General features: G+C 42.5%; 1 protein-coding gene across 3 annotated transcripts in view; it reads right to left on the bottom strand.

Annotated features, from left to right (window-relative positions):
• The window catches only part of LOC110536240 (semaphorin-4C), a 128,277-nt gene that overhangs the window by 16,387 nt on the left and 98,636 nt on the right, over window positions 1-13,254 (bottom strand). For all 3 annotated transcript variants that reach the window (XM_021621911.2, XM_021621909.2, XM_021621910.2), the window contains exons 3-5: window positions 1,766-1,920; window positions 229-291; window positions 13-111 (exon numbers count right to left, since the gene is read on the bottom strand). In XM_021621911.2, coding sequence (XP_021477586.1) covers window positions 13-111; window positions 229-291; window positions 1,766-1,920 — 317 coding nt within the window. The remainder of the gene's footprint in view (window positions 1-12; window positions 112-228; window positions 292-1,765; window positions 1,921-13,254) is intronic.

Here is a 13,254-nt window from a genome sequence, read left to right as displayed (position 1 = left end):
AGAGCCACTCACGATGTAGGTGCACTTGGGCTGGAAGGCGAAGGTTCCACAGGTGTAGAGGTGGGTGTGGTTGTAGCTCTGCAGGAAGCGGATGTAGTTGAAGCACTCTGTCTGTGGGAGAGGAGACTAACACTGAAGCATAATATTCTACGATTCATAGCAATAATCATCAACTCAGTCTAATGAAGTACTCAAATTAATGTCAACAGGAACTTTAAGGATCCGTACCTGGTTGTTCTTGCCCTTGGCAGAACACTCTCTCTTCTTCTCCTGTGGTGCTGGCCACTCAATCTGCGAGAGAGAGATAAAGAGAGAGAGAGAGAGAGAGAGAGAGAGAGAGAGAGAGAGAGAGAGAGAGAGAGAGAGAGAGAGAGAGAGAGAGAGAGAGAGAGAGAGAGAGAGAGAGAGAGAGAGAGAGAGAGAGAGAGAGAGAGAGAGAGAGAGAGAGAGAGAGAGAGAGAGAGAGAGAGAGAGAGAGAGAGAGAGAGAGAGAGAGAGAGAGAGAGAGAGAGAGAGAGAGAGAGAGCGAGAGAGAGAGAGAGAGAGAGAGAGAGAGAGAGAGAGATGAATGCAAGAAAGACAGTCACAGAGAGTTGGAAGAGTGAGGTAGAGATGTCTTTATTCTTTTGGAACTTCTGTGAGTGTAATGTTTACTGTTAATTTTTATTGTTTATTTCACTTTTGTTTATTATCTACCTCAGTTGCTTTGGCAATGTTAACATATGTTTCCCATGCCAATAAAGCCCTTAAATTGAATTGATAACAGCGAGAGAGATAGAGAGAGATGGATCAGAGAGAGAGAGAGATTAATTTAGAGACAGTGGGAGGAGAGAGAGAGATGGTGGGGAGAGATAGAGAGAGATGGAATTAGAGACAGTGGGAGGGAGAGAGAGATGGACCAGAGAGAGAGAGAGAGAGAGATGGATTTAGAGACAGTGGGAGGAGAGAGAGAGTGGGGGAGAGAGAGAGTGGGAGGAGAGAGAGAGTGGGGGAGAGAGACAGTGGGGGAGAGAAAGACCGTGGGGGAGAGAGAGACAGTGGGGGAGAGAGAGACAGTGGGGCAAAGAGAGACAGTGGGGGAGAGAGAGACAGTGGGGGAGAGAGAGACAGTGGGGGAGAGAGAGACAGTGGGGGAGAGAGAGACAGTGGGGGAGAGAGAGACAGTGGGAGAGAGAGATGAGAGGATGACAAAGCAGATGGTGAGATAGGTGCAGACTGGGGACATAGTGAGGCAGTTGGCGTCCAGTGGCCCTATCATCCCTCTAAACCACACCAGAACAGCAGCAAACAGGTGGGCTGCTTATTACTGGGATGCTCACAACACAGAACTGTTGGTTGTTCATTATCAGTCACACAACAATCCAATTAACGCTCATTATAAAGTTAAATCAAATAACAATCTCTATACTGCTGTTCAAAGACGCATTTGTCTGAGTGGATATAAGATGTGAGGTACAGAGGCACGTTAACAACTTTTACCAAGTTTTCATTGTACTAAGCTTTTTATGGACTAATTACCTAATTACATTCATAGAGATAATCATGTCATCATTTTGTTACCCCTCCACCACTGAACAAACGACATCAGAATCAGGCAACTTTAATTCCATTCAACATTGTTAAGGAATGTTGCATAAGAAACTGACTGCACTCTTGTAGCAGGTCTATGGGGTTGAGGTTGTAGTTGTGGTTGATGTCTGCCGTGCTGAGGTGTGTGTGTGTGTGTCCATAGTGTATGTGTGTGTGTGTGTCTGTGTGTAGTTACCAGAGGTCGTAGCTGTCTGCTGATGTCGTTAGGGTCCAGGGCGAACAGGGCCTCTCTAGCTCCTACATACAGAACCCTCTCGTGTTCTGCTAGAGTCACCATGGTGTAGTTCCACACACCTAGAGCCCGGAACCTGGCCATGCTGTCCAGTACCTCTGTAGAGGAACACACATACAGTGCCTTCAGAAAGTATTCATACCCCTTTGAATTATTCCACACATTTTTCCCCACCCATCTATGCACAAAACAAAGTGAAAACATGTTTTTAGAAATATTTGCACATTTATTGAAAATGAAATACAGAAATATCTAATTTACATAAGTATGCACACCCCTGAGTCAATACATGTTAGAATCATCTTTGGCAACAATTACAGCTGTGAGTCTTTCTGGGTAAGTCTCTAAGAGCTTTGCACATCTGGATTGTACAATATTTGCACATTATTCTTTTTTAAATTCTTCAATTCTGTCAAGTAGGTAGTTGAGAATTGCTAGACAGCCATTTTCAAGATTCAAGATTCAAGATTTTCAAGACGATTAAGTAGAAACATTTAACTAAGCCCCTCAGGAACATTCAATGTTGTCCTGGAAAGCAACTCCAGTGTATATTTGGCCTTGTGTTTTAGGTTATTGTCCTGCTGAAAGCTGAATTCATCTCCCAGTGTCTGGTGGAAAGCAGACTGAATCAGGTTTTCCTCTAGGATTTTGCCTGTGCTTAGCTCCAACTCTTTTTATCCTAAAAAAACTCAATAGTCCTTGCAGATGACAAGCATACACATAATATGATGCAGCCACCACCATGCTTGAGAATATTAAGAGCGGTACTCAGTGATGTGCTTTGTTGGATGTGCCCCAAACATAACACTTTGTATTCAGGGCATAAAGTTCATTTATTTTGCAGTTTTACTTTAGTGCCTTGTTGCAAACAGGATGCATGTTCTGTAATATTTTTTATTCTGTACAAGTTTCCTTCTTTTCACTCTGTCATTTAGGTTAGTAGTGTGGAGTAACTACAATGTTGTTCCTCTATCCTCAGTTTTCTCCTATCACAGCCATTAAACTCTGTAACTGTTTCTTTGTAGTGACTGGGTGTATTGATATCCAAAGTGTAATTAATAACTTCACCATGCTCAAAGGGATATTCAATGTTTATTTTAATTTGATTTGTACCTATCTACCAATAAGTGCCCTCACAAGGTAGGGCACCTATTGGTAGATGGTTACAAAAAAACAACCACATTGAATATCCCTTTGAGCATCCCTTTGAGCATTGGAAAACCTCCCTTGTCTTTGTGGTTGAATCTGTGTTTGAAATTCAGTGCTCGACTGAGGGACCTTATAGATAACCGTATGTGTGGGGTACAGCGATGAAGTAGTCATTCAAAAATCATGTTAAACACTTGTCACGCCCTGACCGTAGATTGCTTTGTATGTTTCTATTTTTCGTTTGGTCAGGGTGTGATGTGGGTGGGTATTCTATGTTGTATGTCTAGGTGTTGTGTTTCTATGTTTAGGCCTGGTATGGTTCCCAATCAGAGGTAGCTGGTTATCGTTGTTTCTGATTGAGAACCATACTTAGGCAGCCTGTTTTCCCACTATGTGTTGTGGGTAGTTGTTTTCTGTCTCTGTGTCTGCACCAGACAGAACTGTTTCGGTTTTGTTCGTTCACGTTGCTGTTTTTGTATTTTTCAGTGTTCTATTAAAATAATTATGAACACGTACAACGCTGCACCTTGGTCCTCACCTTTTTCCACCTACGAAAACCGTTACAACACTATTATGGCAAACAGAGTGAGTCCATGCAACTTCTTATGTGACTTGTTAAGTAAATTTTTACTCCTGAACTTATTTAGGCTTGCAATAACAAAGGGGTTGAATACTTATTGACTCAAGACTCATTTATAATTAAAAGCATAATTCCACTTTGACATTATGGGGTATTGGGGGTAGGCCATTGACACAAAATCTATTTTTAATCAATTTTAAATTCAGGCAGAAACAACAAAATGTGGAAAAAGTCCAAGAGTGTGAATACCTTCTGAAGGCACTGTACCTAGATAATACAGTTTGAAACACATACACACGTTTCACTTAACCTAAGATTGGCAATGCACATCGAAGTGTCGTACATTTATAGTTTATGTCACAAATGAAAAACCTTTGAGGCCATAATTATCAGAGTTCAGCAGCAGTGGGATGTTGATGACTTTCTCTGTCATCAAAGTGGCACATACACACACACATATACACACACACACATACATACATACACACACACATATACACATACACACACATACATACACACACATAAACATACACACACACACACACACATACACACACACATATACACACACACATACATACATACACATACACACACACACACACACACATATACACACATACACACACACACACACATACATACATACACACACATACACACATACACACACACACATACACACACATACATACACACAGACACCCACATAGACACACACACACCCACACACACCTCCACACACACACACACACTCACCCACATACACACACACACCCACACAGACACCCACATACACACACCCGCATACACACACACCCACATACACACCCATACCCACATACACACACCCACATACACACTGGCGGAGACACACACCTCCACACACACACACACACACTCACCCACATACACACACACACCCACACAGACACCCACATACACACACCCGCATACACACACACCCACATACACACCCATACCCACATACACACACCCACATACACACACACACCCACACACACAGAGACACATCCTCTCAACACACACACAGAGACACATCCTCTCAACACACACACAGAGACACATCCTCCCAACACATACACACACAGAGATACATCCTCGCTACACACACACACACACACACACACACACACACAGACACATCCTCCCAACACATACACACCCACACACACAGAGACACATCCTCCCAACACACACACAGAGACACATGAATAGACACATCCTCCCAACACACACACACCCACCCACACACACAGAGACACATCATCCCAACACACACACATAGAGACACATCCTCCCAACACATACACACCCACACACACAGAGACACATCCTCCCAACACATACACACCCACACACACAGAGACACATCCTCCCAACACATACACACCCACACACACAGAGACACATCCTCCCAACACACACACACACACACACACACCCTCCCAACACACACACACACACACACAATGCAGTAAAACACAAACACACAGAGCCACAGACAGTAAGAAACCGATAGAGCGGAAATGAAAATGCAGTGTAGTTTCCATTATCCACGCCTGTGTTCCCTGTCGCGTCTCCGTGCCTCGCTCTTATCAAAGGGAAGTCGTGCAAAACGTCAGACAATCCTCAATAAAGTGATATCATGAACTGAATAATATTTCTGTACCTCTAAAAATAAGACCTGAGCTCCTTCAAGAGGAGTTATGATTTATGGTGACGACATCACGTTACTTTCTTCCTGGCCTAGTTTGAGGGTATAGCAACGAACCAGAACTATAGAGGTGGTGGGTTGGAGGACATTAAGTCAAAGACAAAAAGAGAGGGGGAGGGAGAGGGACGGAGAAAGAGAGAGACCATGGAGGTATAGAAAGCCAGGATAAGGAAGAGAGGAGGGGAAACTTGAGGGGATAGGCAGTGGGGAGAAGGGAATAAACGTGGAATATAGTTATTATCTAGAGAGCAGCAGCGTGTAAACATTGGAGGGTATGGGCGCGTGTGCTGGATGAGGAGAGACAAGATGAGAGGAGAAGAGACGAGATCCTCAAGGGAGCCAAGAGCACATCTGCTAGGTTCTACCCTGCCAGAAAAGGTCTGGTGTTGACACACACACACACACACACACACACACACACACACACACACACACACTCCCAAACAACCCTCCGGGGTACCTGCTTAGTGACTTGAACATTTCCCCACAATAACGTAACATTTTGCAGAGCTTGAAGGCGGTTGTTTAAAATGATTAGTGCCACTGTCATTACCAGTCGCTATGGCAGACTGCACTTCCCATCTGTCACCACACAGCGTCAGCCCTGAGGCCAGTCTGACTGCCTGCGTGGTAGGGTGGCTTAATGAGGGGTCTCTGTCAGATTTAGCAGGTATTATGAAAAGATACTAGATATTAAAGTCCCTACATAAGAGAAGAGACTAAACTAATAAGGGAAAATAGAATGAAGGGGAGATAAGGAGAAACATGCCACAGAAATGAGAGCAAAGAGAAGGTCTAATGATTTCAACAGATGAAACACACACACCACAGACCAAAGGGAAAACTGCAAACCCATAAAATGTTGATTGTGGGTGAGGCAGCAGAGGTCTGTGTCTCTCCACAGTTGAACTCTTGAGATGTGCCACGGTCACTTCTATGGGTTCTATGGAAACAGAGTACCAGTGTTCCATCTCTCTGGGACTTTAGCTAGCCACTCCGCTATAAGAGTTCTCCACTCCCATCTCTGTGATGTCTCGCTCCCATGTTCACTCTAGGTGTGTGTATGTGCGTGTGCTGCGTTGAGGGAGAGATCACGGTCAGGCTGTGGAGGGAAGGGCCAGAGCAGCAGACCAGGGAGCAGGGCTTGGCTGGTTCAGAGCTCCTTTAGGTCTCCTCTGATGTGCCACCATGTATGCTGCTGACTCCAGCCTCTCTCTTCAGTCAGCAAGCGCTCCTTTCAATGAGAGCCTTACTGGACATACTGCCAGGCTCTGCTTATAGCTGCTAACCATGGAGGAGCTCACACACTGCACTATAATTAAAGGGCTATTTTAGGCTATTTGAAGCAGCAACATGCAGGCTAAAATGATTCAGACCAAGAAAGAAGGAAACCTAAACTGTACAGCACCCGACCACTATAAAATAATACACACACAAACCCTGGTCAAAAGCATTCCATGAAATGGGTGCATTTTGCACCCCTTTGATATTTTAAGTAGAAATTGTGCACTAATATTGAATATAATTTTAAAAGCCTATTATACTCAATAGAGTGTCCTTTAATATAAACCACATGGAAAATAAAATACATTTTTTAAATGTATTTTTAAATCTTGCTAAAGTGCCAAGATTGTGCATTTTGACACGTCCCTCTGTGCCTCCACTGTGACTTCTAGGAAGATTTTAACCCACTTAACACCAACATTTATCCAAGTTTTCACCATCATTGTAAAGACCTAGTTATTTTGTTGACAATGTCATTTTTGAAGATCATTATTCACTTTAAGGTAAAAAAAAACACAACAACATGTCCCTCATTTTAAGGGCAACCCTGTTACGTGAATTGAACTCTTGTTTTAATAGGGTGAAACTATTCCTTTATTTTAGTCTTCAAAAGAAACATTGAACATCTAATAGTAAATCATAGTGTAAAAGCAGGGGAGCTGGTTTTACTCCTTTTGGCCATTTTGTGTTGGATAACTAAGCAGGTTGCACATAACACATCAACCCTATTCCCCATAGATAGACAGGCTAGACATGTTTAACAATAAAGCAAATGTGAAAGCTTGAATTCAATTGCACTTCCCTGCCCTTCCCTGTTGCACACAGCAAGCTTCCATTCCCTCTGTCACAGGAGAATTTATGGATGATTTAGTCGTCAACCCTGTTATGGTCAACCCTGTTATGGTCAACCCTGTTATGGTCAACCCTGTTATGGTCAACCCTGTTATGGTCAACCCTGTTACTTTATTTGGCACTTAATAGGCACTTACTATAGTATTATTTTTTTTAGATGGGAAAACATGTGTTTTATTCAGTTGAAAATGCGCTCTTTATGACAGAATGTTAAAATTAGGTGACCAAGTTACACTACTCAAAAGGCACCTAATTGGTGGAACAACCCAGGTACCCACATGGAGATAAATACACAGACAAACAGTCGTTTAACGGGGACACACACACAAACCAAGTTGTTGCATCAGGAGACGAGAGGAACTTCAGAGGAGATTGTATTGAAAGTCAAGGCATGAGACAATGAGTACATGGAGAGAGATGGAAGAGCTGTGTAATTGCTGTAGATTAGGGGAGGGAATGGTGAGAGAGGGGTGAAGTGGACTAGGAGATATGGGGGAGGAGAAGGGAAAACATGGAGAGGAAATGCTAAAATTGGATTAACACAACAACAGGACGAGTGGAAGACCAGGGGAGATAGGAGGAGATATGAGGGCGATGAAAGCAGAAACAGGGCAGGGACTGAAGCAGTGGGAGATTGCAGTTCAATTCTACATAAAGACGATTAAATGAAGTTGATTTATTCCACAAATTACCTTGCTGAAAAAGAGTGCCACGGTTAAGAGTGTCCACTTCATGCTGCCTGGCCGCCTTGCTTTGGCAATGTAAACATATGTTTCTCATGCCAACAAAAGCCCTTTGAATTGAATTGAGAGAGGGACAATGAGAGAGAAAGCCAGAGAGAGAGAATGGCGCAAGGATGGATTAATGATAATCATAACTGTTTTGTGATGGGCCCCCAGCAGTTTACAGAACAATATGACTATTTATATTTAGCCCTATTCATCAAAAGTGTTGGAAAAACTTGTCACTAATCAACTGACTGGCTTTCTTGATGTCTATAGTATTCTCTATGGTATGCAATCCGGTTTCCTCTCAGGTTATGGATGTGTCACTGCAACCTCAAAGGTCCTTAATGATGTCACCATTGCCCTTGATTCTAAGCAATAGTGTGCTGTTATTTTTATTAACATTCTTGTGGGCTGGCTAAGGAGTATTGGTGTCTCTGAGGGGTCTTTGATCTGGTTTGCTAACTACCTCTCTCAAAGAGTGCAGTGTATAAAAGTAAGAAAATCTGCTGTCTCGGCCACTCCCTGTCACCAAGGGAGTACCCCAAGGCTCGATCCTAGGCCCAACGCTCTTCTCAATTTACATCAACAACATAGCTCAGGCAGTAACAAGTTCTCTCATCCATTGATATACAGATGATACTGTCTTACACTTAGCTTACGCCTCCCCGTTAAATGCTCTACAACAGGTATTCCCAAACTGGGGTACACGCAATGCCGTCTGGGGTACGACAATTAAAAAATAATAATAATTCAAATCGTTCATTTATATTTTCCAACGGGGCTATACATTCGGGTGAGGTTTTGTTCTCGCCTGAGTAGCCTCGTTTCACTACAAAAAATAAAATTAAACCATCTAGTGTTCAGCAAATAACAACACAATGTCAAATACAGGTAGCCTAGTCAAATAATTAACATCCAATCAGATTAACCGTTACTCTCTCGCGGGAATTCCACTAATGGTCCATATGTAGTCAAAAGCTTGCATGATGATGAGTTTCTTACACAACTGGCCTATCTGGGTGATGTTTTTTCTCGCCTGAATGATCTGAATCTAGGATAACAGGGACTCTCTGCAACTACATTCAATATGCGAGACATTAACAAGGACAACATACAGGTATTTCCATCATTGCATGATTTTTTTGTGTGCAAATGAACTCAAGCTTACAGACAATGTTAAATGTGATATAGCGAAGCACCTGAGTGAGTTGGATGTGTAATTACACAGGTACTTTCCCCCAAAACAGATGACACAAACAACTGGATTCGTTATCCCTTTCATGCCCTGCCTCCAGTCCACTTACAAATATCTAAACAAGAGAGCCTCATCGAAATTGCAACAAGCTGTTCTGTGAAAATTGAATTCAATCAGAAGCCACTGCCAGATTTCTGGATAGGGCTGCGCTCAGTGTCCTGCCTTGGCATATTGTACTGTTAAGACACTGATGTCCTGTGCAACCACGTACCTATGTGAAAGTGGATTCTCGGCCCTCACACGCATGAAAACTAAGTACAAGCACAGACTGTGTGGGAAATGATTTAAGACTGAGACTCTCTCCAATACAACCCAACCCATTGCAGAGTTATGTGCATCCTTTCAAGCACACCCTTCTCATTAACCTGTGGTGAGTTATTCACAATTTTCGATGAACAAATAAGGTTTTATACGTAAGATGGCTAAATAAAGAGCAAAACTATCGATTATTATTATATTATTATTTGTTCCCTGGTCCTATAAGAGCTCTTTGCCACTTCCTACGAGCCGGGTTGTGAAAAAAACTCACACTCATTCTTATGTTTAATAAATGAATCATATAGTGTGTGTGTGGCAGGCTTACAATGATGGCAAAAAACAACATTTGAGAGTGCGCTGACCCTGGTGCTAGAGGGGGTACGCAGCTGGAGGTTGAATGTTTGAAGGGGTACGGGACTATAACAAGTTTGGGAACCACTGCTCTACAACAAAGCTTTCTTAGTCTCCAACAAGCATTCTTAACCTTGTTTTGAACACCTCCAAAACAAAGGTCATGTGGTTTGGTAAGACGAATGCCCCGATTCCCAAAGGTGTTATTACTACCTTTGAGGGTTTAGAGCTTGAGGTAGTCACCTCATACAAGTACTTGGGAGTATGGCTAGATGGTACACTGTCCTTCTCTCACCACATATTAAAGCTGCAGGCTAAAGTTAAATCTAGACTTGGTTTCCTCTATCATAACTGCTTCTCTTTCACCCCAGCTGTCAAACTAACCCTGATAAAGATGGCCATCCTACCCATACTAGAATACAGAGACGTAATGTATAGATCGGCAAGTAAGGGTGCTCTCGAGCGGCTAGATGATCTTTACCTTTAGGCCATCTTATTTGCCACCAATGCTCCTTATAGGACACATCACTGCACTCTATACTCTTCAGTAAACTGGTAATCTCTGTATACCCAGCGCAAGACCCACTGGTTGATGCTTATTTATAAAACTCGCTTAGGCGTCACTCCCCCCTATCTAAGATACCTACTGCAGCCCTCATCCTCCACATAAAACAACCGTTCTGCCAGTAACATTCTGTTAAATGTCCCCAAAGCGCAAACATCCCTGGGTCGCTCGTCTTTTCAGTTCGCTGCAAACTGGACAGTTTTATCTCAATCTCTTCATTCAAAGACTCAATCATGGACACTCTTACTGACAGTTGTGGCTGCTTTGTGTGATGTATTGTTGCCTTCTTGCCCTTTGTGCTGTTGTCTGTGCCCACTAATGTTTGTACCATGTTTTGTGTTGCTATAATGTTCTGTTCCTACCATGTTGTTGTTATGTTGCTACCATGCTGTGTTGTCATGTCTTGCTGCCTTTCTATGTTGTTGTTTTAGGTCTCTTTTTATGTAGTGTTGTGTGTTTGTCCTATATTTATATTTGTATTTATTTTTAATCCCAGCCTCCGTCCCCACAGGAAGCCTTTTCCCTTTTGGTAGGCCGTCATTGTAAATAAGAAATTGTTCTTAACTGACTTGCTTAGTTAAATAAAAAATTATAAAAAAATGACTATACTCCACTTTAGATCATGCCATATACTCCATCTTAATTCCATTCAACCAGGGACATAGTGGAGAATGGAGAGATCCTCTCTCGATTAAATTCCATTCAAAGGGCTTTATTGGCAAGGGAAACATATATGTCTACATTGACAAAGCAAGTGAAATAGATAATAAACAAAAGTGAAATAGATAAAAAATACTGTCTGTCCTCTCTGTCTGTTCTCCCCCAATCACACACCTCACCTCCATCCATCTATCCCTGCCTCCATCCCTCCCAACCACTCATTACCGTAATTGGTGGGCAGAGAGAGAAAGACTTCGAAAACAAATCCAATTTTGATAAACTCCCATATGTATTGCGTGAAATACCACAGTGTGCCATCACAGCAGCAAGATCTGTGACCTGTTGCCACAATAAAAGGGTAACCAGTGAAGAACAAACACCATTGTAAATACAACCCATATTTATTTCCCATTTTGTACTTTAACTATTTGCACATCATTACAACACTGTATACTGTATATAGACATAATATGACATTTGAAATGTCTCCATTCCTCTGAAACTTTTGTGAGTGTAATGTTTACTGTTTACTTTTTATTATTTATTTAACTTTTGTTTATTATCTATTTCACTTTCTTTGGCAATGTAAACATATGTTTACCTGCCAATAATTAAATCCGTGCCACTCATTTGCAATGGTTTTCCTTTTAAGTTTAAGTCTCATTCTCTGCATCAACGCATCCTGCTGCCATTTCAAACAAACCCCCACCCCTCTCCCTCTCTCAATTCAATTCCATTCAGAGGGGCTTCATTGGCATGAGAAACATATGTTAACATTGCCAAAGCAGATAAAATAAACAATAAACAAAAGATAAAATAAACAATAAACAAAAATGAAATAAACAAAAATGAAATAAACAATCAGAAATGAACAGCCATCCCTCCCTCCCTCCCTCCCTCCCTTCCTCCCTCCCTCCCTCCCTCCCTCCCTCCCTCCCTCCCTCCCTCCCTCCCTCCCTCCCTCCCTCCCTCCCTCCGTTATGGAAGCTTTGGCTCTCTCTCTCTCTCTCTCTCTCTCTCTCTCTCTCTCTCTCTCTCAGACTACAGATGCTGTGCTTTGTATAGAGCTGGTTTACAGGGCTGTCATTGGGGTTTGGCTAGGAGAGGGGTGAGGAAGCACCCCTCCCCCACACACACCTAACTCCATTTTAACTGCTCCTGACTGGGCCACAAGAAAGGCTGGGATGAGTAGCATCTAGCGGGGCTGTGTCTATGTCCGTTAAGTGCTCGAAAATAACCAGCTAATGGATACTCCAGTCAGGCGTGCTAAAATCAGGGAGCAACGAGGGAGGTGTACTGGAGTGTATGTGAGAGATAAATGAGAAAAGAGTGGAAAAGAAAGAGAAGGAAAGAGAGGAGAGCGAGAGAGTGAGAGAAGAAGTAGAGAGAGGGAAGAAGCAGTTAAAAATGTCTGTTTTTTCCTCTTCAGATCCCAAATTACTTAGCCACACATAATTATAGAAGTAGGGCTTGGGCCTGGGTGGGGTGTGGGGGGAGAGGGAATAAATATTATCTCTGCTCCCATCTCCCTACTTCCCCCTCCCTAACCCTCCCCCATCACCACCCACCCCAAACTGCCTGGGAGCACTAAATCCCTCAGACTGCTAGGCTAAGCATTATACACACTCTGGTAGCTCTCTCAATTCAATTCAATTTAAAGGCTTTTCTGGCAGGGGACACATGTTTACATTGCCAAAGCAAGTGAAATAGATAATAAACAAAAGTGAAATAAACAATAAAAAATGTAGAGTAAATATTACACTCACAACAGTTCCAAAATAATAAAGACATTTCAAACGTCATATTATGTCTATATACAGTGTTGTAATGATGTGCAAATAGTTAAAGCACAAAAGGGAAAATGAATAAACACAAATATAGGTTGTATTTACAATGGTGTTTGTTCTTCACTCTCTCTCCCCCTCTCTGCTTTGTTCTGCCTCACTCTTTATTGGCCTACTCTTGCTCGCACCACCACCAAACAACACACACACACACACACACACACA

This window comes from Oncorhynchus mykiss, chromosome 11, assembly GCF_013265735.2.
Source record: "Oncorhynchus mykiss isolate Arlee chromosome 11, USDA_OmykA_1.1, whole genome shotgun sequence".
Lineage (NCBI taxonomy): Eukaryota > Metazoa > Chordata > Actinopteri > Salmoniformes > Salmonidae > Oncorhynchus > Oncorhynchus mykiss.
Note: the sequence above shows the minus strand (reverse complement) of the source record. Positions and strands in the feature narration are given on the sequence as shown.